Here is a 25,698-nt window from a genome sequence, read left to right as displayed (position 1 = left end):
TTGGCGGTAGAAGTTTGCAAACCCCAGGAAACTTTGCAATTGCTTCCGTGTGCGGGGGGGTGCCCACTCTAGTACTGCCCTGACCTTCTCAGGGTCCATTTCGATGCCCTCTGGAGATATGCGATATCCCAGGTAGTCGATTTTTTCCTGATGGAATTCACACTTCGATAATTTAGCATATAAGTGGGCAGCTCGCAACTTCTTCAGGACTGCTCTGACTAGTTTGATATGTTCCTCTTTGGTTTCTGTGAAGATAAGGATGTCATCGAGGTAAACCAGGACCCCCTTATATAGGTGCTCTCTCAGCACGTCATTAATTAATTGCATAAAGACTGCGGGGGCCCCTTGCAGTCCGAATGGCAATACTTTGAATTGATAGCACCCCATTGGGCAGTTGAATGCAGTCTTCCATTCGTCTCCTTCCTTAATCCTAATACGGTAGTATGCTTCCCTCAGGTCTAGTTTGGTAAAAATCTTTCCTTTCGATAGGTGGGATAACATATCCTTCATTAGGGGAAGGGGGTACAGATTACATTCACTAATTGTGTTCAAATTTCTATAGTCCACAACCAAACGAAAGGACCCATCCTTCTTCTCCCTGAACAGAACCGGGGCGGCCACTTTGGGTTTGGCAGGCTCAATAAATCCTCTTTCTAAGTTTTTCTTTATGAATCTCTCCATTTCTGCCATTTCCCTTGGGCTCATGGCATACATCCTGGGTTTTGGGAGTTTTGCCCCAGGTTTGAATTCTATGGTGCAGTCTGTGGGGCGGTTGGGGGGAAGCTCATCTGCTCTTTCCTCACTGAAAACCTCAGTCAGGTCCCTGTATTCCTCCGGTATCTCTGGTAATCCCTTCTCTTTCCCCACTGCTGCTGTCTCCTCCCTCTGGGTTGGGGGGGGTGCTTTTGGAGTCTAAGTTCTTCTGTCCCCCCTTTGGGAAATTGAGTTTTGCTGTCCTCCAGTTTATCCCGGGGTTCCATTTCTTCAGCCATTCCAGTCCTAGAATCATTGGGCATTCCATGCCTGGGGCCACTATAAACGTTATGTCCTCCTCATGGGGCCCCAGTGATAGGTGGATTGGTAAAGTGGCTAGGGTGGCTGGTCCTCCCCCTGCTATTGTCCCATCTAATTGACTAAAAGAGATTGGTTGTTTTAGCCTCCTCACTGGGATGCTCAATCTCTCCACCAGCGTTGGGCTGATAAGGCAGCGGATGCACCCAGAGTCTATCAGAGCTTTTATTTTGGCTGCTTCAGGCATAGGGGAAGCTAATATAGTCACTGTCTTAAGTATGGGTGGAAGGGGTCCACTTACCAATGGTTCTCCCTCTGAGCTGTCTTCCGAGTTGTCCACCGTCCCTGTGGTGCAGGCCGGAGTCCAGTCCCAGTTCCTGGCAGGAATTGTGGACTCTACAGCCTCTGTCCCCTTCATGGAAGATTCTTTTGTGTTGCCTTGGGGCTTCCCTGGCTTCTTGGAGGATGATGCCTCTGGTTTTCGTGGGGGGGCTTTTGAACGACATTCTGCAGCACGGTGGCCCTCTCTCCCGCAGTTGAAGCAACTTGTTGATTTTTTGGCTGTGGCTGGTGGTTTTTCCCCCTCGCGTGTTTGCTCGGGTGGCAGGCGGCCCCATGGTTTTCCTCTGTGGTGTCTCTTCAGTAGGTCTATTTCCACTTCCTCCGCCAGGATGTACCAGTCGTCGAGGTGGGGTGGGTCTCCTCGAGGCAGGCAAGCATCATACAGGTCGTAGTTCAGACCGTCTTTGAAGTGGCTAAGGAGGATGTCTTCTGGCCAGTTCAGCTTGCTGGCAATGGCTCGGAATTCTTGGGTATAATCAGCCACTGCTCGCCTGCCCTGCCTCACCGTTTTGATTCTCTCCCGGGCCTTACGGTCAGCCAAAGGATCCTCGAACCGTCGCCTCAAAGATGACATGAATCGGTTGAAGTCGTTGAGTTCTGGGGCGTTGGAGTCATGCAAGTTCACCACCCAGTCTGCAGCCGTCCCGTCCAGGGCAGATTGCACAATTCGGATGCGTGTTTTGTCACTGGGGATGTCCCGTCCGTACTCTTCCATGTAGCTGAGGACTTGGGTTAGGAAAAATCCCAGTCGTGATGGCTCCCCCTTGAATTTGACTTCCAGGGGCGGGAGTCTTTGGCTGGAGCGTTGTCTGCGCCGTGGCCGGTATCGCTCCTCATCCTGGTCCCCATCTGTGGTTCTGGGGGGGGGTGTACTGCTGAGGCAGCAATTCCTGTTCCATTGGATGGCCCCGGGGTTTCAGGTGTTGGATCCCCTCCGTTACCTTTCCAGTTGCGTCCCCAGGCGCTGCCTCGGTTGCGATTTTCAGCTCTCTCCTCCCTCAGTGAACTCAGGGTTGCTTTCATCAGATCAATGGCCTTTTCCAGGATCCGCTCCTCCTCGCTGGCGTGCAGGGAACTCTCCATCTCTTGCCTCCATTCTGGTTGGTGGTTACTACGCCTCAGGGTTGTTTCTCTCGAAGCCTTTTCCCACTCACTTTTCCTTCCAACGCCCATCGATCACCGGGGTTTTCGGTCGTACTGCTCCACCGCTTCTTCCCCGGGGGAATATGCTGCTTCAGCTTCCCATTGTCTCTGGGATTCCATTTGGGGGGAAGACTCCCCCTCCATGGGGCTTCCCTCCTCTCTTGCTTCGTCGCCAGACATTTTATTTGTTGCAAAGTCCCCCGGTAAGGTTTTCCCTTCCAGGTTGACTCTTAAAGGAGATTCGGTCTACTGTCAGGACCCACCTCAATCCACATCTTAGGAAATAAGAACTCTTGGATGCAAGTTTAGTCCAAAAGGAAAATGTTTACTAGGATGGAATCGATTGTGGGAATACAAGACGGAATCTGAGAAAAGTTACATTTCAATCCTATATAAACCATTCCCATTCCAGCCCCTCCCCTCATCCATTTGGTCAGGCTGTCGTCAGTTGCTAGGTGTCAGGTCCTTCCATGGGAAAGGGAACTCTCCTTGGTTTTATGGTTATTGCTTTCCTTTTCAGTTGTAAATGAAGATACAATCCAGACCTGTCTGTCCCCCCTCCCTTCCCCAGTAAAACATCCCCTGTTGTTTGAAAATCGCTTTAGTAACCATCCTCTCCCCCCCCCCTCGGAGAGATGGCAGAATCCCCAGAAATAGCACGTTGTTCTACCTATACAATTATGAAATGTGATATAAATGGATTCTGACAGATACAAAGAAATACTGCAAAAGAATCAATCCAGAATCAATCTAGGCTTCAAAATGGCAAATGCAGTTCAGTGTAAAGAAGAATATACACATAGACCTCAACTACAACAGTTCATTTAGTAACCATTCAAAATTAGAACGGCACAGAAAAAAGTGACATTACAGTTTTTTATGCTTATGACCATTGCGACAACCATGGTCACATGATCAAAATTCAGATGCTTAGTAACTGTCTCATGTTTGCAGTGTCCTGGGATAATGTGATTATCTTTTGTGACCTTCTGACAAGCAGTCAATGGGGGAGCCAGATTCTCCTAACAAATGTGTCACTAACAACTGAAGTGATTCACTTAACAACTGACAAGAAAAGTTGTAAAATGGGGAAAACTTACTTAATCATCTCACTTAGCAACAGAAATTTTGGGCTCAGTTTTGTGGCCATAAGTCAAAGACTATCCGTATCAGCACAAAGAATCCATTTCTACATTAATGGGAAGGAATGGTAACTGATCAGGAATAGATAATGACAGCCAAAAAAGAGTAGCATTTTGGATAGTTCAATGAAAATATAAACCCAGATTGTAGCTACTGTAAAAAAGAAAAAAAAGAAAAAGTAAGCAATTTCCATGCTTAGTATCACTAGGAGAGAACTTAAAAATAGAAATGTGCATAAGATTGAGATAGTACTGGTCACTCTTGTGGATAGATGACCTTTTAAGAAACCTGGATAGAAATCCTGCATCTTTTTATGAAAATGTATGGATTTTATAAAGAACAAAACGTGTTTGATAAGATATTACTAACGTCTGATGAGAAATTAATTAAAAAATTGTATAATTTTTTGTTAGGTTTAGAGATGGAAAGTGAACAAATTAAAGGGACAATGACAAGATGGGCAGAGAATTTTGGTTATACTATAGAGTTAGAAGAATGGCAAAAATTATGGGAGAGAAATTATAAATTGACAATGTCAACTGCATATAAAGAAAATCTGTATAAAATGTTTTATAGATGGCATTTACCTCCAGCCAGATTAGCAAAAATGTTTAAAAATGTATCAGGCAAATGTTGGAAATGTAAACATAATATAGGTACATATTACCATACTTGGTGGACATGTGATAAAGCAAAAGCTTATTGGAGAAAAATACATGCTTGGCTAGAAAATATATTAGGAGAACAAGTAGCATTTAATCCCGAATTATTTTTATTAGGTATATTACCAGAAAAGTAATATACATAAACAAAATACATACTTGGTTCTACATGTCATGACTGCAGCAAGAATAAGCTCTGCACAATGCTGGAAAAATGAACAAGTACCATCAGAAGAAGAGCTAATAAAGAAGATATTGGAATGCGCAGAGATGGAAAGACTAACTATGAGACTAAAAGACAAAGAAGAAACAGAATATTATGAAAGCTGGAATTTATTTTATAAATGGTTGGAAAAAAGAACCAAAGAGTGAAATTTGTATATGTATTAATGAATCATGAACTCAGTTCGCACGTTGTTTGGAAAATTAACATATGTGTGTAAAGAATAAAAATAAAATATATAATAATAATAATAATAATAATAATAATAATAATAATAATAATAATAATAATAATAATAATAATAATAATAATAATAATAATAATAATAATAATAATAATAATAATAATAATAATAATAATAATAATAATAATAATAATAATAATAATAATAATAATAATAATAAAAGAAATCCTGCATCTTTTCTAGTCCTTCTAAATCAGGCCAGATGTGTCATGGCAAAACTGCGCCCACCCCGTTGCTGGCAATGGAAAAAAAGTCATGATACGTCGCGACACGTCACATGACAAGTTTGACACCCCTGTTCTAAATCTTTCAGCCTTATTCAATGCTAACGACCACAGTAGGTCTCTCAACTGCCTGCAAGGATTGGGGATTAGCAACACTGTTAGTGCTCAAGATCATGTATTGAAACTAAATTAATACGGATCAAGTGGTCAGTGGGGGGGGGGGGGGAAAGCCAGGCTTTTACCTTATACCTGAAAACTGAGTCAGAGCCAGATACTTTTCAGAATTCAGTACCAGAAAGGTCACCTAAAAGTCCATTCAAACAAGTTGTTCTCATTGCAAAGCCTCTTTTTTATGTATCAGATTTTTTTTTAATCCCATTTATATCCCGCCCTTCTCCGAAGACTCAGGGCGGCTTACAATCTAAAGCACAGTGTGCTTAGCAATAGCCTTCATTCTATGTATATGCCTGCTTATTAGGGCTTTCGCCCCCCCCCAAGCGGCATTTTTACAAAGTCAGCTTATTGCCCCCAACAATCTGGGTCCTCATTTTTGAAAACAAGTAAAAGACATTTTGTTCTCTTGGAATAAAACATTTTGGAAAGCTTTATTTTAACATTTGTATACATTTAATTATTAATACTCTCATTATTATTCTAAATTAAGTAGCCATATTTTAAATATTTTTACTAGCTGTCTCAAAAGCCTATCTGATTGGCAGGATATATATATATATATAAAATTGCTTTTTCTGCCCATTCTCCAACCTGTAAATCATCTTAACTCAGAAATTCAGACTCAAAAAAATTGCCACATTTAAAGCTTTTATTTTGAAAAATAAAATACAAAAGCATTTTGTATGGATTGTAAATCTTAAGTTCTTTCTTGCATCTCAGAAACCATTTTTAAATAATTAAAACATAATTTCATAAATCAGCTAAATTGGTAAAAGGGTGGGGTGGCAACAGGCACAAGCACCATTTTCCACAAATTAAAAAATTGCCCGAGGAAGGTAAAGCAATACACACAAAGAAGCTGTCTGCTGTATGGTGATCTAATGATGGATGTGAACTATGTGTGTAGTAAACAGTTCAAAGGACAAAGAGAGGTGTATTTAACATAGACATTCTGCGTAGTGGTTCATTTCCTGTATTTTATGAAGAGCAAAGGCTAAACAGGCCATTCCTCATTTTTTCATCCTTGTGAAGCCATGACTGCCAATCATCCCATTGGAAGGTATGCACACAAAGAAACCAGCATGCATCAATATGGACACACCCTGCAATTTACGCATGAGGATTAATGTGTTAAATTAGCAGTCTTATGGAAAGCATCTCAAAAGTTAACATATCTGACATCCTACCTAAATCAATACTGAAGATACCGTAGTTTCTTCTGAAGTTTTAAAACTGTTGTGTAAATGGGAATCAATGCAATTTCTAGTGCTTGTGATTCAATCTACCAATATCTTCTGTGTATTAGTGTCACAGAGAATAATAGGAAGCATGCCATGACTCTTCCAACTCCAAAATGTTTCATACAGGATGAATTCCCACCTGGAGTCCTTCTACTTTAATGTCTTGATCTCAGAACTATTCCCTATAAACACCTCCAGTATTTCAGTTGGGCTGTTCTGGAGTCACAAGAAAGATTGAGAGGTTTATACGTCATTATGAAATGGGGACATATTCTGAAGAACCAGTTGTTTGTAGATTTTCCCATTGTGCTTTCTTTAAAATGTCTCCAACATTCCTAGTCAAAATAGAAAACATAAGAAAATTTCAGTACATATCCTCAGGGTTGGGCAATCCATAATTCATGTACACTTGTTTATATAGTCTCCCAATCTTAGTACAGTATATAGTCATATGAACTTACTGTACATATTCTGAATCAGGCTCAAGACAGTGTCCAAGGTAAAGGATCTAAACAAAACGTCCATGTATGCCAACTCCAAGAATGTACAAATTAATAGTTAATCTTATCTGTTTCACTTCTCAGGGCAGATTTGCACTAACAATGTCTAAATTTTTATTAAACGTTACTGCTCTGATTTGGAACAGATTGACGTTTTGGCTAATTTCTGAAAGTCTGAGGTGGCTGTGATTGTTGGCTTTTTATTTCTTTTCAGAGCATTAATCTCCATTTGTCCACTAGAGTGAGGCTCTTCTCAGAGACCATTTTACCTTTATAGCTACTTCCTGGACTGGTCCTGTAATTTGTCCAATTTACATGGCTAGTCTAGAGGATGATGCAAAGCAGTCATAGAAGATACCTCCATGTATCTTACTGAGTGGAGAGGATATTTTTACCTCTCACATATTTTCCAAAGTTAGTAATATTTTGTTTCTGGAAAAAGAGAAATGCAGTTGTCCTATTGCAATTTTCAACTATTCTTGCCTGCAAAGGGCATAATTGCTACCTGCAAAGGGCATGATTGCTGCCTACAAATCACGGGGACAATGAGTTAATTGATACAGAACATCCCTGTCCCCCACAATCTAAAAATTATAGGGTTATCAATGCATGTAACATAGATGTGTGTGTGGACAAGAATATCAATCTTGCTGTCAAGCAAAATCAAGCTTTTAACAGCGAGTGCCATGCAAAGTGCACTAACCAAACAGGTGGTAAGAAAATAGGGGAACTCAGGCACCATATAGGCTATGTAGAAAGTAAAGACAGGGTCAGTCATAAAGGACTCAAATGTCTATACACCAATGCACAGAGTATGAACAGTAAACAGGGTAAACTAGAAATTCAGGTAAATGAAGGCAGATATGATATTGTTGCCATTACAGAAACATGGTGGGAGGAAATCCAGAAATGGAGCACACAGCTAGAGGGATTTAAATTATTTAAAAGAAACAGACTAAACAAAAAGGAGGTGGAATTGCTCTCTATATAAGAAGTAACTACATCTCTACAGAAATAGAGCACAACAATGATGAAAATTGTCGTGAATGCTTTGGGGTCAATATAAAAGGGGGGGAAATGACATTGCCATAGGTGTATACTATAGCCCACCCAACTAAACAGAGGAAATTGATGAACTTTTTGCTAGTCAGCTAACTAAGGTACGTAGGAAGCACATCACAATAGTAATGGGGGACTTTAATTACTCTGACATCAACTGGGAGACAAACTGCACCAAGTGGAAGATCAAACAGATTCCTGACAAACCTAGCAGACAACTTTGTGTCCCAAAACATTGAGAAGGGAACAAGAGGATTAGCCATACTGGATTTAATCCTCACTAACAGAGATGAAATAATAGAAGGGGTTGAAGCCACAGGAAACTTGGGGGGAAGTGATCATGCAATACTGGAATTCAACATTCTGGAAGCACAAGCAATAGAATCAGAGTCTTGGACTTTAAGAGAGCTAATTTCAATAAACTTAAGAGAGATCTTGGGATCATGGATGAGAATACTCAAGGGGAAAACAACTGAAGAAGCTTGGAAAATTTTGAAAAGTGAGATAATAAAAGCCCAGTCTAGCACAATACCAACGAAGAAGAAAAATAACAGCTCTCAAAAGAAACCAGCATGGCTGCATAAAGAATTCTCTGATAAATTGAAAGATAAAAAGGACAAGTATAAAAAGTGGAAAGAGGGGCACATAACTAAGGCAGAATATCAACAAATAGCCCGTGCCTGCAAAGATGAAGTGAGGAAAGCTAAGGCTCAAAATGAACTAAGATTTGCGACCAAAAATAACAAAAAAAAAGCTTCTTTCAACATGTAAAAAACAAGAAAAAAAGTTAAGGAAATGATTGGTCCATTAGTGGGGGAAAGTGGCAAGAAGGTGACAAGCAACAGGGAGAAAGCAAAACTATTTAACTCATTTTTTGCATCTGTCTTTACACAAAGGGAAAAAACCAGTCCAACCTATCAAAAATAGTACCATAAAAACAGATTAGAAACACAAGTTAAGATAGGCAAGAAAATGGTAAGTGAGCACCTGTCCAGGCTAGACTAGTTCAAATCAACAGGACCAGATGGAGTACACCCCAAGGTTCTCAAGGAACTGGCAGATGTGATCTCAGAACCACTGAACTATATTTTTCAAGGAACCTGGAGCACTGGGGAACTACCAGAGGACTGGAAAAGAGCTGATGTAGTTCCCATCTTAAAAAAGGGAAAAAAATAAATCCAGGAAACCACAGACCTATCAGCCTGACCTCAATACCTGGGAAGATTCTGGAAAAGATAATCAAACAACGAATCAGCGAACACCTAGAGGCAAACAAAGTCATTACTAAAAGCCAACATGGGTTTGTCAAAAACAGATCATGCCAGACATTGCATTCTTTGACCAAGTGACAAAATTAGTGGACCAGAGGAATGCTGTGGATATAATTTACTTGGACTTCAGTAAGGCATTTGATAAAGTAGATCACAAACTACTACTTGATAAGATAGAAAAATGTGGATTAGACAGCATCACCACCAGATGGATTCGTAGCTGGTTGACTGGCTGTACTCAGCATGTGGTCCTCAATGGAACTGCATTTACATGGAGGGAAGTGTGTAGTGGAGTGCCCCAGGGCTCTGGCCCAGTGCTCTTCAACATCTTCATCAACGATTTGGATGAGGGGATAGATAGAGAACTCATCAAATTTGCAGACAACACAAAGCTGGCAGGAATAGCCAACACTCCAGAAGATAGGCTTAAGACACAGGAGGATCTGGACTGACTTGAACACTGGGCGCTATCTAACAAAATGAAATTCAATGGTGAAAAAAGTAAGGTTCTACATTTAGGCAAGAAAAACCAAATGAGAGCTGCTGGGAAGTGCTACATGCTGTACGTTTTGCAAAGGGTGCACCAAAAAAGGAGCCAACACTCCAGAAGATAGGCTTAAGATACAGAAGGATCTGGACAGACTCGAACACTGGGCACTATCTAACAAAATGAAATTCAGTGGTGAAAAAAGTAAGGTTCTACATTTAGGCAGGAAAAATCAAATGCACAGGTATAGTATAGGTGGTACCTTGCTCAATAGTAGTAACTGTGAGAGGGATCTCGGAGTCCTAGTAGACAATCACTTAAATATGAGCCAGCAGTGTGCTGCAGCTGCCAAAAAAGCCAACACAGTGCTAGGCTGCATTAACAGGGATAGAATCAAGATCAAGTGAAGTACTAATACCACTTTACAATGCTTTGGTAAGGCCACACCTGGAATACTGCATCCAGTTTTGGTCACCACGATGTAAAAAAGATGTCGAGACTCTAGAAAGGGTACAGAGAAGAGCAACAAAGATGATTAGGGGGCTTGAGGCCAAAACATATAGGGAACGGTTGCTGGAATTGGGTATGTGTAGTTTAACGAAGAGAAGAGTGAGGGGTGACATGATAGCAGTGTTCCAATATCTCAGGGGCTACCACAAAGAAGAGGGAGTCAAGCTATTCTCCAAAGCACCTGAAAGCAGGAAAGGAAGCAACGGATGGAAACTAGTCAAGGAGAGAAGCAACCTAGAACTAAGGAGAAACTTCCTGACAATTAGAATAATTAACCAGTGGAACAACCTGCCTCCAGAGGTGGTGAATACTCCAACACTGGAGGTTTTTAAGAAGAGACTGGACAGCCATTTGCCTGAAATGGTATAAGGTTTCCTGCCTGAGCAGGGGGTTGGACTAGATGACCTCCAAGGTCCCTTCCAACTTATTATTATTATTATTATTATTATTATTATTATTATTATTATTATTATTATTATTAATTATTATTATTATTATTATTATTATTATTATTATTATTATTATTATTATTATTATTATTATTATTATTATTATTATTATTACAGATATAGTATAAGTGGTACCTTGCCCAATAGTAGTAACTGTGAGAGGGATCTCGGAGTCCTAGTGGACAATCACTTAAATATGAGCCAACAGTGTGCTGCAGCTGCCAAAAAAGCCAACACAGTGCTAGGCTGCATTAACAGGGATAGAATCAAGATCACGTGAAGCATTAATACCACTTTACAATGCCTTAGTAAGGCCACACTTGGAATACTACATCCAGTTTTGGTCACCATGATGTAAAAAAGATGTTGAGACTCTAGAAAGAGTACAGAGAAGAGCAACAAAGATGATTAGGGGACTGGCGGCTAAAACATATAGGGTACGGTTGCTGGAATTGGGTATGTGTAGTTTAACGAAGAGAAGGACGAGGAGGGACATGATAGCAGTGTTCCAATATCTCAGGGGCTGCCACAAAGAAGAGGGAGTCAATCTATTCTTCAAAGCGCCTGAAGGCAGGACTAGAAGCAAAGGATGGAATCTAATCAAGGAGAGAAGCAACCTAGAACTAAGGAGAAACTTCCTGACAGTTGGAAAAATTAACTAGTGGAACAACCTGCCTCCAGAAGCAGTGAATGCTCCAACACTTGAAGTTTTTAAGAAGAGACTGGACAGCCATTTGTCTGAAATGGTATAGGGATTCCTGCCTGAGCAGGGGGTTGGACTAGATGACCTCCAAGTCCCTTCCAACTTCTTCTCCTTCTCCTTTTCCTTCTCCTTCTACTTCTTGTTGTTGTTGTTGTTGTTGTTGTTGTTGTTGTTGTTGTTGTTGTTATTATTATTATTATTATTATTATTATTATTATGTTATTATTATTATTGCCACTAATACCAATACAAACTGGTATTTTAACCAAATTGCTTTATTTATCTTCCTTGCCTAGTAATGATCCTACAATTGGTGGCAAGTAAGAACCCAAATAAGAGAGGGTCCACTTCAAAGGGTGTCAAAGCCCTTAACCAACTCACAATTTAGAAAGAGCGATTTTCACAGATTCAGAGTAGGCAGATTCACTGCAATGAGCAAAGGATTAGGTTGCAGAATCTTGAAAACTGGTTTTATACACTTTGGCTCTCATTCATCAGCATGAATGTCTATTATGCTTGATCTTTTTTTCTAACATTTAAAGGGAAGGATTCTAACTATTGATTTGATACCAAAATTAATGGTGGTATAATAATTAAAATAATAATGAAAATAATAATATATCAATAATATATAGCTGCTCTTCTGCAATATTTTGGAAATTTTCATTTTCTTTGCCAGAGCCAGAAAATTCCACTGAAAAGGGTTTCCTTTAGCTTCCAAATACTGTATATCAACATTCAAGGGTCTCATCTTCACCAGCAAAGTTATGCTAGAATTCACATGTATTTGTGCACCCATTTTAAGAGGCCTTGTGACAGACCATTTCTAAATAGATTGTGCCCAAAGAGCCAGAATACGGTTGTGCTCAAAGTGGGATAGTAAGTTACTCTACCCATTATGAGTGGCATAGAAATGTAATAATTTAATAAATATTATATACAGTTGCAAGAAAAAGTATGTGAACCCTTTGGGATTACGTGGAGTTTTGCATGAATTGGCCATAAAATGCGCTCTAAACGTCATGTAAGTCACAACAATAGAAAAACACAGTCTGCTTAAAATAATACTACACAAACATTAGCTGTTGTCATGTTTTAATTGAACATAAGATGGAAACATTCACAGTGCAGGGTGGAAAAAGTATGTGAACTCCTAGCCTAATGACTTCTCCAAGAGCTAATTGGAGCCAGGAGTGAGCCAACCTTGACTCCAATCAGTGTGATATTGGATGTGTTGCTGACAGCTGTCCTGCCCTTTAAAAACACACACCTGTTTTGGGTTTACTGGTCTCAAGAAGCACTGTCTGATGTGAACCATGCCTCACAGAAAAGAGCTCTCAGAACACCTACGATCAAGAATTATTGACTTGCATGAAGCTGGAAAGGGTTACAAAAGTACGTATCTCCAAAAGCCTTAATGTTCATGTGTCCATGGTAAGACAGACTGTCTACAAATGGAGAAAGTTTAGCACTGTTGCTACTCTCCCTAGGCGTGGTCGTCCTGTAAAAATGACTGCAAGAGCACAGCGCATAATGCTTAATGAGGTAAAGAAGAATCCTAGAGTGTCAGCTAAAGACCTACAGAAATCTCTGGCACATGCTAACATTTTTGTTGACACATCTACAATAAGGAAAACATTAAACAAGAATGGAGGACATGGGAGGACACCACGGAGGAAGCCATTGCTGTCCAAAAAAAATATTGCAGCACGTTTGAAGTTTGCAAAAGAGCTCCTGGATGTTCCACAGCACTACTGGCAAAATATACACTGGACAGATGAAACCAAAATTGAGTTGTTTGGGAAAAACACACAACACTATGTGTGGAGAAAAAAAGGCACAGCACACCAACATCAAAACCTCATCCCCACTGTAAAACATGGTGGAGGGAGCATCATGGTTTGGGGCTGCTTTGCTGCCTCAGGGCCTGGACGGATTGTTGTCATTGATGGGAAAATGAATTACAGAGTTTATCAGGACATTTTGCAGGAAAACATACGACCATCTGTCCGCCAACTGAAGCTCCGCACAGGATGGGTGATGCAACAGGACAATGACCCAAAGCATACGAGTAATTCAACAAAACAATGGCTTCAACAGAACAGAATACGCCTGTGATGTTCAATTAAAACATGACAACAGCTAATGTTTGTGTAGTATTATTTTAAGCAGACTGTGTTTTTCTATTGTTGTGACTTACATGACGTTTAGAGCGCATTTTATGGCCAATTCATGCAAAACTCCAAGTAATCCCAAAGGGTACACATACTTTTTCTTGAAACTGTACACTGTGAAACTGTTGGTAAATGTAAGTAAAGAGGATGAAGAAACAAAAAGTCCATTTTATTAACAATTACATACATTAAGTCGCATCCAGTCTTCTAGTTTACTGCATCAGTCTATGAAAAAAGGAGATAAAGTGTTATTTTTCAAATGTATATTGAAACCATACTTGAATTCAAAATATTTTTATCAGCTTCTAATACTGGAACACCATTCGCCTAGTGTGCCACTTGCGACCCTATCTGGACCGAGATGCCCTACGAACAGTCACTCATGCGCTCGTGACCTCCCGATTAGACTACTGCAACGCTCTTTACATGGGGCTGCCCTTGAGGACCACTCGGAGGCTTCAGCTGGTGCAGAATGCAGCCGCGTGAGTTGTGATGGGGGTTTCCCAATACTCCCATGTAACACCTCTACTCCGCGAGCTGCATTGGCTTCCGGTTGCCCTCCGGGTGAGATTCAAGGTGCTGGTGATGACCTATAAAGCCCTAAATGGCTTGGGTCCGGGATATCTGAGGGAGCACCTGCTGCCGGCATCAAGTTCCCTTCGTCCTGTGCGCTCCCACAGGGAGGGCCTTCTCAGGGTGCCGCCGGTAAAAGACTGCCGGCGGATAACACCCAGGGGGAGGACCTTCTCTGTGAGTGCGCCTGCCCTTTGGAACCAGCTGCCCGTGGAGCATAGGACTGCCCCCGACCTTCGTTCATTTTGCCGGGACCTGAAGACCTGGCTCTTTGAGCTCTCCGGCCCAGGCTGAGAGTTTTTAATTGGGGTTTTTATATTTTTTTTCAGGGATCGAATTTAATTCGTTTTTAATTGTTTTTTAATTTTTGTATTGTATTGATGTTTTAAACACCTTGTAAACCGCCCTGAGTCCAACGGGAAAAGGGCGGTATATAAATCTAATAAACTTAACTTAAACTTAAACTTACATCACTTTGTGGAAAATAATGGTAGTACAGTCGACTTCTTTTTCTACAATGCATACAGATTTTCTCCCCACATCAGGGTAATGTATACTAGTGGGGATGATTTATAAAAAGGGACAAGACAAATTCATGGAACATAAATCTATCTATTTCTACTTGTTCAAATACCAAGACAGAAATTACATTTCCATTCCCATCTATTTAAAAGCAGAATATCTTGGAATTTCAGGTCAGTGGGACCAAAGAAGCCTGCTTCATGTTAAAGCAGAGCAAGGGCCTATCAAACTTAGCTTTGCCAAAAATTAGACTTCAATCATACAAGAACATTTAATCCAAACCCCACCTCTGCCCACACAAGGCAAGGATAACTCCCTGGCCTTTTGACAACTCATCTAAATTTAGTTGTTCTGGATAGTTTTCGATACTTTACAGCTGCCACTACCAAAAAATATTAGTTATAGTTTTATAATTACGGTATGTATGCAATTCTGTCATTGTACCTTATTGCATATCACTGTTACTGCAATAGCTACACATGTAATCTGGTTGGAGTTAAGCTAAAACAGTGTAAAATTTTTGAAATGAAATTCATTGCAAGGCAAAATCAAGTTTGCCAAAGTGCCAACTTGGGTTGAGATAACTCTAGCAATAAAGACCTGGCTGATAGCAATAAACTACAAAGGACTTATAGTGCATCATATTTAAATATCAGCGCATGATATTACATTGCCTTACGGTGCAATGCTGTTTATATCTGAATGTTTAATTTGTCAGGGATTAAAAACTAAACATGAAGATTAGAGGGAAAATCCACAGAATTTGGCATTGTATTTTCAATAGTGGTCAGCCATATTTCTAGGAACCTCACAAACCTGAAGAAGATGAGCCTTCCCTGGTAGCTCTCATCCGTTTGACACAAGAGACTCTTTTGCTAATGCTTTCCAATTCCTTCAATTAATGGAACATGTAGGGCTTGTGGCCAAAGGTTGTAAGATGAAAGTCTCTTCAGAGTGCCAGTCAAGCAACAATACCTTCTTCCAAATATTCTACTCCTCTACATTCTTTTAGTTTATTCCACAATCAGCATTCTACAGAGGCTGAGCATATTCAGTTTTCACTAATTGTTCAGCATCTGAATTCCTATTTTACTGTTGCTCCGTATGGATTTTTTCTAATCACTGTTTCCCAAAACTAATTTATATTCTTACAATCTTTCCAAACACAACAAATAATGGAAATAATCTCTTTAACTGGTTGGCAATTTAAAATGCAAGATTTGTAGAACATTTTGGGGGTACAAGACACAAAAAATCAGAATTACGCATCATTGGAGAGAAGGAACACCACACAAATCCAAGCAGGAATAAATCCTTTAAGGCTGCAAATTAGTCAAGCATTGGCCAGCCAAGCCAAAGCATAAACTGATCAAAAAGATTGTGAAGAGCTAAGGCAAATAGCTCTTTTGCAGAAGAGACAGAACAGATGCAGGCCCACACGCAACAGCAGCTTATCAGTAGGAATTCTGGTGCCTGCAGCCAAGAAAGCAGCAGTGCTCTTTTAAAAAAAGCAGACAAATAGTATATACTACTCTACTTTATCAACTCCTTCTTCATTTTAGCTTGATACGAGACTTCCTGTCTACTGTCTTCCTTAGCTGCAATGAGAAGAAAGTCAATGTTCACTGGGGATAAAATTGTTCTCCCATTTATTGTTTCAGAGGCTATTTCCCCTACCCATGAAACTAGTGTTATTGCACAAAATGTGGGTGCATAATCTGAGTTTTCAAAGCCACAGGTGGTCCTCATATTCTCTCCAAAAGTTGCCAATGAAAGCTAATTTAATAATTGTTTTCTTTGGCCACACTAAAAGGCTTCAACTCCCCGTTAGCCATGCCAGTTGGATATTATTGACAATTGCAGTCCAACATTTTTGGACTATGACATATATCTTAATACACTAAAGTTGTCCAATAAATCTAGAGGGTAACAGCTTGGGGAAAGAAAGCTGAAATTAATGTGTGAAATTAATGTGTACAAGATAAGTGCTTGCAAAATATTTTTCTACATTTTTAAAAACAAACTTATGTGTGAAAACCACTCAAGCCTGCAACTGAGACAGAACCTGCTAGTGATCGTTGCTTCTTATAACTCAACATCACTTCACCAGGTGAATTCAACTTACAATTCTGATTGTATTCATCTGCATGGCCCTTGAATCAGAAGGTCATTGACATTATCAATATTTCCCTAGAACAGGGGTGTCAAACTCAATTTCATTGAGGGCCGCATCAGCATTGTGGTTGCCCTCAAGGGGCCGGGTGGGTATGGCCAGGGTGGGCGTGGCCTACTGGGTGGGCGTGGCTAGAGTGCGTATGGCCTACTGGGTGGGCGTGGCCAGCTCTACATGGTTCGCATCAAGGGTGCCTATGGGGGCCTGGGCTGGAGTGGGACAGATCTGAGGGTCTCTGGCAGGAGGAGGGTCTCTGGGCCAGGGCCAAGGCAGTGGGGGCCGTTCCCTCACTGTTTCCAGGATGGCTTCGCGGGCCACATGAAACCACTTTGCGGGCCGGATCTGGCCCCCGGGCCTTGTGTTTGACATGTCTGCCCTAGAACCTTCATGAGATGAGGGCTCCAAGAATCCTTACCTGTGGCATTTCTTTTAGGAAGTCAGGTAGTTGAAATTCACCTTTATAAACCTGGGAAGAAAAAAAACAAACTTTGAAACAGAAGCCATGTTCCAAATATTAATATTTTTTGAGGGCCCATTACACTCAATACCTGGTTGTGGTCCAAAATATCTGATAGAAATCAGATTATCATGTTACACTGAGTATTAAGCTGATAGAGGAGGGCTGCAGGAAAAGAGAAGGGAACAGCCTACACATAGGACCCAATCTACCTCACACTCTGTTGGTGCTTTGATGTTCAGGAGAGGCTTTTATGAGGAAGAAAATCCTACAAAGAGTACTTGTTAAGGAAAGATAAACTATCATCAACATTGGAAATGTTGCAGGACTAGCAAACTTTTATTCCCCAGATAAGAAGCTGGGATGTGAATAGATGTAGAGACTCAAGGAAGGGCAGGGAGGAAAGTTGCCCTGAGTAAACCGGTCAACCAATTTCTGTAGAACGGTAGCACCACATCATAGCCTTTGGGTGATCTCAAAAACTAAGCTGGATAGTCCAAAAGACTTCCTAAAATGCTAAAGCAGACCACTTCCTTGTTGTTACCAAAATAACTCCTGAGATATATATATTCATAAAGTCACCAAGAGCTGAGCTCAACTCATCAAGTCAACTAATTTTTCTTAACTAAAGGAGAGCTGCTGTTGCAAAACCACGCAGAATACTTTTACTCGCACATTTCATTCATCCTCTTTCCAGGTTAATGCCAAACTGTTGGATAAGCCAAACTCTGTTGTGCATTAGATGTGATTTCTACAGTGCATTTACTGTTGTATATTACTGTTACCTCTAGTACTATTTGAAATGTTGCATTTATCATGGACCATAGAGGAAGAGACAGAGGACATATCCAAACTCTAAATGAATTGGATCTTAAATCCCAGAAGAGTTAGGCAGCAAGGCCAAAAAGGGTTAATATCCCAATGCACATGCACACCATATAGGGGGGAACTGTGTTATGCCAGACCCATTTGAATGGGAGGGTGCTAAAAGACCGTTATCAAATGCAATCCTTCTTTAAAGGACACAGCAGTGACTTGCACAATCCCCAACCCTAAGATTATATACTTCCAAAAACAGTTGTCTTTTTTTTTGCCCATCGTTCTGTGCGCTCCCACAGGGAGGGCCTTCTCAGGGTGCCGGCGGTTAAGGAGTGCCGGCGGGTGATCCCCAGGGGGAGGGCATTCTCTGTGGGCGTGCCTGCTCTTTGGAATGATTTACCGGTGGAACTTCGGACCGCCCCCGATCTGCGTTCATTTCTCCGGGACCTGAAAACCTGGTTTTTTGATCTATCAGGCCTGGACTGAAGGGGTTTTAGCTTTTAATATTGTTTTAATTGTTGGGCTTAATTAATTTAATCTATTTTAATTTTATACTATTTTTATATTGTATTTTATGCTGCCCTGTAAACTGCCCTGAGTCCTTCGGGAATAGGGCGGTATAAAAAATTAATTAAATAAATAAAAAATAAATAAAGCACCCAAACTTTACAATAGCATCTGCTTCATTTACACATACACACACATTCACAAATATAACTTGGCAATTTACCCTTCTTGTGTTTTCAAGGACTTTCTGATCCGGCTTCCCATAATTGGGTGGGTTGGCATAGGGGTCATAACCAAGTTTCCCCAACATTGGTGCAATCACTGGCATATCCTGAAGAACATCAGTGGGGATTTTTCCAACCCATTTCGACAAGGCTTCCACATTAACTGGCTTAATAACTTGGTCCGTAGATCTTTCAACTCTGCTCCAAAATATATGCATGCATATATTAATCAATATAGTTGCATGAAAGTTATTCTCACAACATAATGAAATGCAAGCCCTACCTGTTTTTTGTTAATCTTGCCCACTGGAGAAATGGTATGTTGATATGTTCATGCATCTTTGAGTTGGAGAAAACTGAACCAACATATATAGAATCTGTACTATCCCCATTGCTATTTCTTATTTTATTGTTTTTGTTTCTAATCATTGCCAATCCCCAGTACATCATAGTCCTATGTGTGGTTTGAGGGGACTTTTGATAGATTCAGAATGGGGGGAGGGGGGGAGGAAATCCTATGGTGATCTGAAGCCATCACTGTCATGGACTGAAGATGAGAAGAAAGCAATGTCATTGAGTCACAACAGAAGAAAGATGTTGCCAAAACATGTTTGTTACATGTTGTTTGTAGTATGTGCACCATTTGAGTGGAAGTAAAGAAAGGCCCTTAGATATAAAAAAGGGTCTTCAAGATCAGAGTATGTCACATATGTATACAGATGGGAAAAAGTGTATTTTCCTCCCACCTAGAATAATGAAGTCTTTATAGGACAAAAATGGCATAAAAATGAAAAAAAAAGTTTGGCATTTATTCGCATTTTTCCTCTCTATTTTTCCCCCCAAAGAATAAGTGTCTTAAAAAAAACTAATGAAATCTTGTCTTTTAAAATATTTATGTAGTAAAATAATGCTTATTGATAACTACTATTCATTTTGCTCCAAATCTAATACTTGTAATTTACCTACAGAAGCAAAATACTATCATTTTGATGCTTAAATGACTACAGAATAGAATAGAATAGAATAGAATAGAATAGAATAGAATAGAATAGAATAGAATAGAATAGAATAGAATAGAATAGAATAGAATAGAATAGAATAGAATCTGGAAGGGACCTTGGAGGTCTTCTAGTCCAGCCCCCTGCTCAAGCAGGAGAACCTATACCTTCTCAGACAAGTGTCTGTCTAGTGTCTCTTCTTAAAAACTTCCAGTGATGGAGTGCCCACAATTTCTGAAGATCGTCTTTGACTTACTACAACAATGAAGCCCAAAATTTCAGCTGCTAAGCAAGACAGTTGTGCCTCATTTTAAAACCTTTGGTGCCACAGTTGTTAAGCAAACCACTGCAGTGGTTAAGTGAATCATCTGCTCGTTAAGTAAATCTGGCTTCCCCCATTGACTTTGCTTGTCGGAAGTCAGCTGGGAAGGTTACAAATGGTGATCACTTGACGCCGGGACCCTGCAAGAGTCATAAATATATGCCTGCTGCCAAGTGTCCAAATTTGATCCTGTGACCATGGGGATGCTGCAACGGCTGTGAAGTGTGAAAATCAGTCATAAGTCACTTTTCTGATCAGTTGTAAGTTGAGGACTACCTGTATCAGGTAAAAGAGTATGAAGCTTGCCTCAGTGAGCAAATCTCTTATATTTTAAGGATTAGAAGTCCATCAGGAGGGTAAAAATAAATTTTCAGAAAATGCAGAAACTGGTAGTAAAGTAATAATAGCTCAGAGATTAGGCAGTGTCTAAAAGCAGTATTTTTCCACGAAGAATCTTATTTTTCCCTGATTTCCTTAGCTGTTTTTCTAAAAATGTAAACACATGAAAAATTTAAGAGAATATATAATCCTATTAAAATGTCATGTTGTGCTTGTTTTCTCTTCTCAGTCTTATTCATGAGACCAAATCAAACTGAAAAATTAAGTTCCCAGCTTTCTTAGAGTTCAGTAGTTCATACTTTCATTTAACAAAAAGTTTCAAAAAAATTAACTTAATAAATGTACATTACTGTATAATTAGAACTTTACATTTAATAAATATGCAAAAATGAGTAAAGCAAGATATACATAAGACAGTTTATGTTCCCAAAGCAGATACGTGAAGGATAAAATGAATACAATTATTGCATAGATTTCCATTTTTGCTCCAGAAAAAAAAAGAGAATTTTTACAGCAACAAATCCAGAACTTTATATCTCTATTGCATCTATTTCACTTTCCCTCTAATCTAAATGATCTCATCTACCTTTGGCAGGAGAGTGTAACCTGCTGAGTCTCTTCAGCGTCAAGAGCACGGCTCTTACATCATTTCAAAGTCACAATTAATTGTAATTTTTGAAGCAACAGGAGGAAAAAAATTATTAAATTATTATTAATAATTCATATTGGATTAGCCAATATGAATTTAACTACATTTTAAATTAAATTGTTTTGTTTTGTTAGATTTATATCAAAGGAAAACAAGAAAGTCCAGCTGCCTCGTGAAAAAACATCTTTGGGATTTATAGCAAGCCTTTTTTCAGAAGTTGAAGGCAACGTACCAGGGCTGTCCGTTTCATCCCCTGACTCTGTGAGATGGGTTGAGATGAAAGAAAACAACCAGGGTTACTTAATGAGTTTCCATGGCAGAGGATGGATTTGAAAAGGTTCCAATATTTTAACTGTAAATGTTGGTCCGTATTAACCTCAGTTAACAGTAATCAATGCATGCTAGGTCTTTAATTGACCTGGTAAACACAAGTTATATAAATATACCCTGGCTTGTCATTGAGAAAGGGCAGACACAGCCATTACTAACGGCCTGATTGAATATGCATTAATATACCAAGAATTCAGGATTACCTAAGGAAACAAATTGTCATATTACCTAAGGAAACAAATTGTCATATGTTTTGGATAGATGGAAGAAAACTCTTCATTTCAGTGTTTCATTACACCCTGGAACTTACCATGAAAAGTTTTTAATGGACCACCCAACTCGACAGTTTTAACGAACAATCAGGCATGTTCACAATGAAAGAAAGGGAAAAATGTTACTGTGGCCAGTAGCCATAATGGACTAATTAAACCTCCCTGCTTAGAGGCAGTCTTATTTCTCAATACAGCTCCCACAGCATCTGCTATGCTTACTATAGAAGCAGAGGTGTCTGGTATTTGGATCCAAAATAAGAAAGATGCTTCAGATTCAGCAGCTTGTTAAAAAAAAGACCATGGAAACTCAGGAAAAGACAAAGCATCCTGAAAGTAACACCAGCTGCCTGCAATTAGTGCAGGTTCGAGTCCCACCAGGCTCAAGGTTGACTCATCCTTCCATCCTTCCGAGGTAGGTAAAATGAGGACCCAGATTGTTGGGGGCAATAAGCTGACTTTGTAATAATGCCGCTTGGGGGGGAAAAGCCCTAATAAGCAGGCATATACATAGAATGAAGGCTATTGCTAAGCACATTGGTTTGTGCTTAGATTGTAAGCCGCCCTGAGTCTTCGGAGAAGGGCGGGATATAAATGGGATTTTTTTAAAAAAGTAGCTCCAACAGGCACAGCAAAGCACCTTTCCCGGCTTCAGATCCACGTCTGAATGGCTGAATTTCAGATTCTCTGCTGCCAGTAGAGAGGAAAAGAGCAATCAAACATCATCAGGTAGGGCTGGGAAAAAATTATATCTAAAATCCAGGGAGTCTGCTGCCAATCCCTGTTTTTGAGCCAGACAGACCAAAAACATGACTTGGTATTAAGCTTCTTCCTCTTTCTCCAAGAAGCCTTCACTCTCTCGACTTCAAACACAGGACAGTGAATAACATTCTCTCCCACCTCACCAAAAACCCACCCTGTACATTCCTCTTCAAATTTCTCCTGTCTGTGGCTCTGCTGACAATAATAAAGGAAAAAAATCCAGTTTCCACTGCTTCCTTTAAAAAAATATATGACATTCTCCCCAGCAGCTCCAGCTGTTTTTTATTTAAAAAAATGCCAGAGTTAGAGTGCTAGTTATGGCAAGACTCCATGCACCCAGCCTGTCCGCCAAGAGCCACGCTGGCAATGTGTTTCAGCGACAGAGCATCTTGTGCTGCCTTGAGTTACTGCCAGTTCAGGCAGCCTCTTTTCACATCAATGTCAATCCAGATTTGCTTTCTGGGTTTTTTTTGGGGGGGTGTGAAATGAAAATTGCTACAGGACTGGCCTCGTCACTCAAACCATAATAAACAGAAGCTGTTTAACCTATGGAGGTTAAAAATTTATTTAAGTAAGGCTTGGACAATCTCTAGGTACTACTCTAAGTAAATATTGCTCCATAAGGTTGTGGGGGGAGCAATTGAGCCCAATGAAATCAGAGGACAAACAAATTGGACTGCTAAGTTTATGAAATATTTATCCTTACCCTATATGTGCATATACATACCCACAGCACAACCAGGGTGCAATTTCCTTCACAGCACAACCAGGGTGCAAACAGTTTCCATTTGCTAAGCATTCTTTTTCTAAACAGCAAGCTTTAAATCAGTACATTAATTGGGAGTTTATCAAATTTTCTCTTTTCACCTAAAAATAGGGGAAAACGTCTCTTCATATGCAGGGAGGCCTAATTTTAGGGAAAGGGGGAGGAGAAAGGGGAGGATTGTGTGTTACAAATCTGCATACAGAGGCATGTATGCAATCAATAAGAATTCTAGCTAAAAGGAGAATGGCTTAGAACAGTCACACATGATACAATACTGTAGGTAGTGAGTTCCTTAGTTCTGCTGCCTTTCAGATCACGAATAATTGAATTATCCAAATAGAGCTGATGACATTGAAGAATTACCCCTACCCAGAAGAAGTTGGTCAACCAATTACACAGAGCTACAATTTTCCTGCATGTCTCATTGAATGATCCAATTAGACTCAATTAAGAAATCTGTAGCCCTACAGCTGCAGGCTGCGCCTGTACATTCTTTCTCCAGCCGGCTCAGGAATTCTGGGAGTTGAAGTCCATGAGTCATAAAAGAGCCGAGGTTGCCTACCCCTGCTCTAGCCCTTAGGGCTCCCTGAGACCATGACTGCTTGCACCTGATGGCCTAATAATTTCTTGTCATTGTGCAAAACACAAAAAAACTTTAGTCATTCATACAGAGATGCAGCAGGCATTCCCCTTGCCATTTTGGTAGAGTATATACATTCCTTATGACCAACTGTTATTTTCTTGTCACCAGTACCAACCACACTGTGGCATGTAAGTTGGGACTGATCAGTGGCTTCAATGCCATAAACAGTATTTACAGTTAGCATCTAAGCCAGCAGCAAACCACCAGGATCAATTTTTGTCAGTGGGGCCAATTCTTTCCACCTCTTTAAGAAAGCAATCAAGATACTCCTGTTTGGTCCAGAAGTTTGGATTAAAACATAATGATTTTAAGGATTTTAATTGTTTTATGTTTCCTTTTGTTTTTACTGTTAGATGCCTAGTATTCATTAGGTAGGGAAAAAAACCCACAGGGCAATTTCTCTGTTAGACAAACTCAACTTCCAACAAAATCCCTGCAAGTTTTTGTGCTTCAAGCTTGAAATGATTGTGCAAAATTTTAGTTTCTATAGCAGAAAGGATTTTGTTTTCCCTGTGACTGACATAGCTACTGTTTTCTATAAGTAAAACGGTTGATGTGAATGTTTAAAACTACTCCCCATCTCCTTTTAAAAAGCAGCATTTTGAAGAGGATAAATGATGTTTGACATCTACTACTTTGGTATTTAATAATCAGATGTCGCCCCTGTTTTCTTTTGCTGTAGTCTGCTGCATATTTGCACTGCTTAAGACAAATCACTACAAAGAAATCAAAGTGTTCTCTCTCTCTCTCTCTCTCTTTCTGCACAGCACCAGCATTTCACATTCTCTTTTAGGATTGCAGATGAAAATCACAAAGTAAAGAGAGACTTGTTTATCCTTCAATCTTGATCTGACTGGTGAAAAATGATTCTGCTGGTTTATCACAAGACAATATTCTTACTAACAATAAATATTTATAGTCTTGAAGCCAGTCACACCCAACCTGCATACTACAGGGTGGCCATTGTTATCATAAAGAATGGATGCACTGAAATGATGAAAAGCCCCATGAGCTTAACTACCTGCTGATTTGATTTGATTTGATTTGATTTATTATATTTATATGCCGCCCTTCTCCTTAAGGACTCAGGGCGGCTCACAACAATAAAAACTAAAAAAGAACATGAAAATACAAATACCTGCTGCATCTCTGAATGAATTACTGCCCTTGTTTTAATTCTTCTCTTTGGCTTCCAGTCAGGCAGGAGAACAGTAGGTAATTTTCAAATGGGTTAGGCTAAACCCAACTCTCAAGGGAGTCAATTCCGTAACAACCATTCCTTTCCTTCAACAGCAAAAGGCAGGCCTTCCTCCATTCCTCTCTCTCTTCCCCCACCCATCTACCCACATGCATATACACACATACACACCAAGCCTGTGAAGAAGGTTGAATTCATGGGTACCCTTTTACCTAATTTGCATATAATTTTAAAATAATGCCATTTGAGAAATGGAGCTTTCCGCAGTGGAAAATGTAACAAGAGAAAAATGTTCTACCCCACATCCCTATCCTTGAGGCTTCCTGCAGTGAAGGGTAATTCTTGGCATCTGTACATGAGAATGTTTCCTAATTTCAGAAATGTTTGGTAAGGACCATAATTTCTGGAGGAAAAATGGTTGAGGTAGAGAATTATTTCTGTTTTTCTGAATTTTGCAAGATACATTTTTTGTAATTGTTATGTGTAACCCTGGCCATAGAAAAACATCCCAGCCCTTTTTGAGTATTTTAGAGGAAACAAGCAGCTGGATAAACTATGCCCTACTAAGGGCTTTCTAAAAACCCCAC

The 25,698-nt window shown here is 39.9% G+C and overlaps 1 protein-coding gene across 3 annotated transcripts in view; it reads right to left on the bottom strand.

Annotated features, from left to right (window-relative positions):
* Positions 1-5,797: 5,797 nt before the first annotated feature.
* The window catches only part of TPST1 (tyrosylprotein sulfotransferase 1), a 35,458-nt gene continuing 15,557 nt past the window's right edge, over positions 5,798-25,698 (bottom strand). Inside the window, exons 3-8 of one of the 3 annotated variants that reach the window (XM_081314177.1) lie at positions 18,835-19,033; positions 17,244-17,294; positions 16,193-16,253; positions 14,603-14,689; positions 13,748-13,785; positions 5,798-6,742 (exon numbers count right to left, since the gene is read on the bottom strand). In XM_081314177.1, the coding sequence (XP_081170303.1) occupies positions 16,209-16,253; positions 17,244-17,294; positions 18,835-19,033 (295 nt within the window). In that variant the 3' untranslated portion in view covers positions 5,798-6,742; positions 13,748-13,785; positions 14,603-14,689; positions 16,193-16,208. Of the gene's footprint in view, positions 6,743-13,747; positions 13,786-14,335; positions 14,690-16,192; positions 16,254-17,243; positions 17,295-18,834; positions 19,034-25,698 lie in introns of those variants that run through there. The other 2 variants (XM_081314178.1, XM_081314179.1) reach the window with 2 other exon arrangements.

Source organism: Vipera berus (assembly GCF_964194415.1).
Source record: "Vipera berus genome assembly, chromosome: 1".
Lineage (NCBI taxonomy): Eukaryota > Metazoa > Chordata > Lepidosauria > Squamata > Viperidae > Vipera > Vipera berus.
This window is presented reverse-complemented; position numbering and strand designations above follow the sequence as displayed.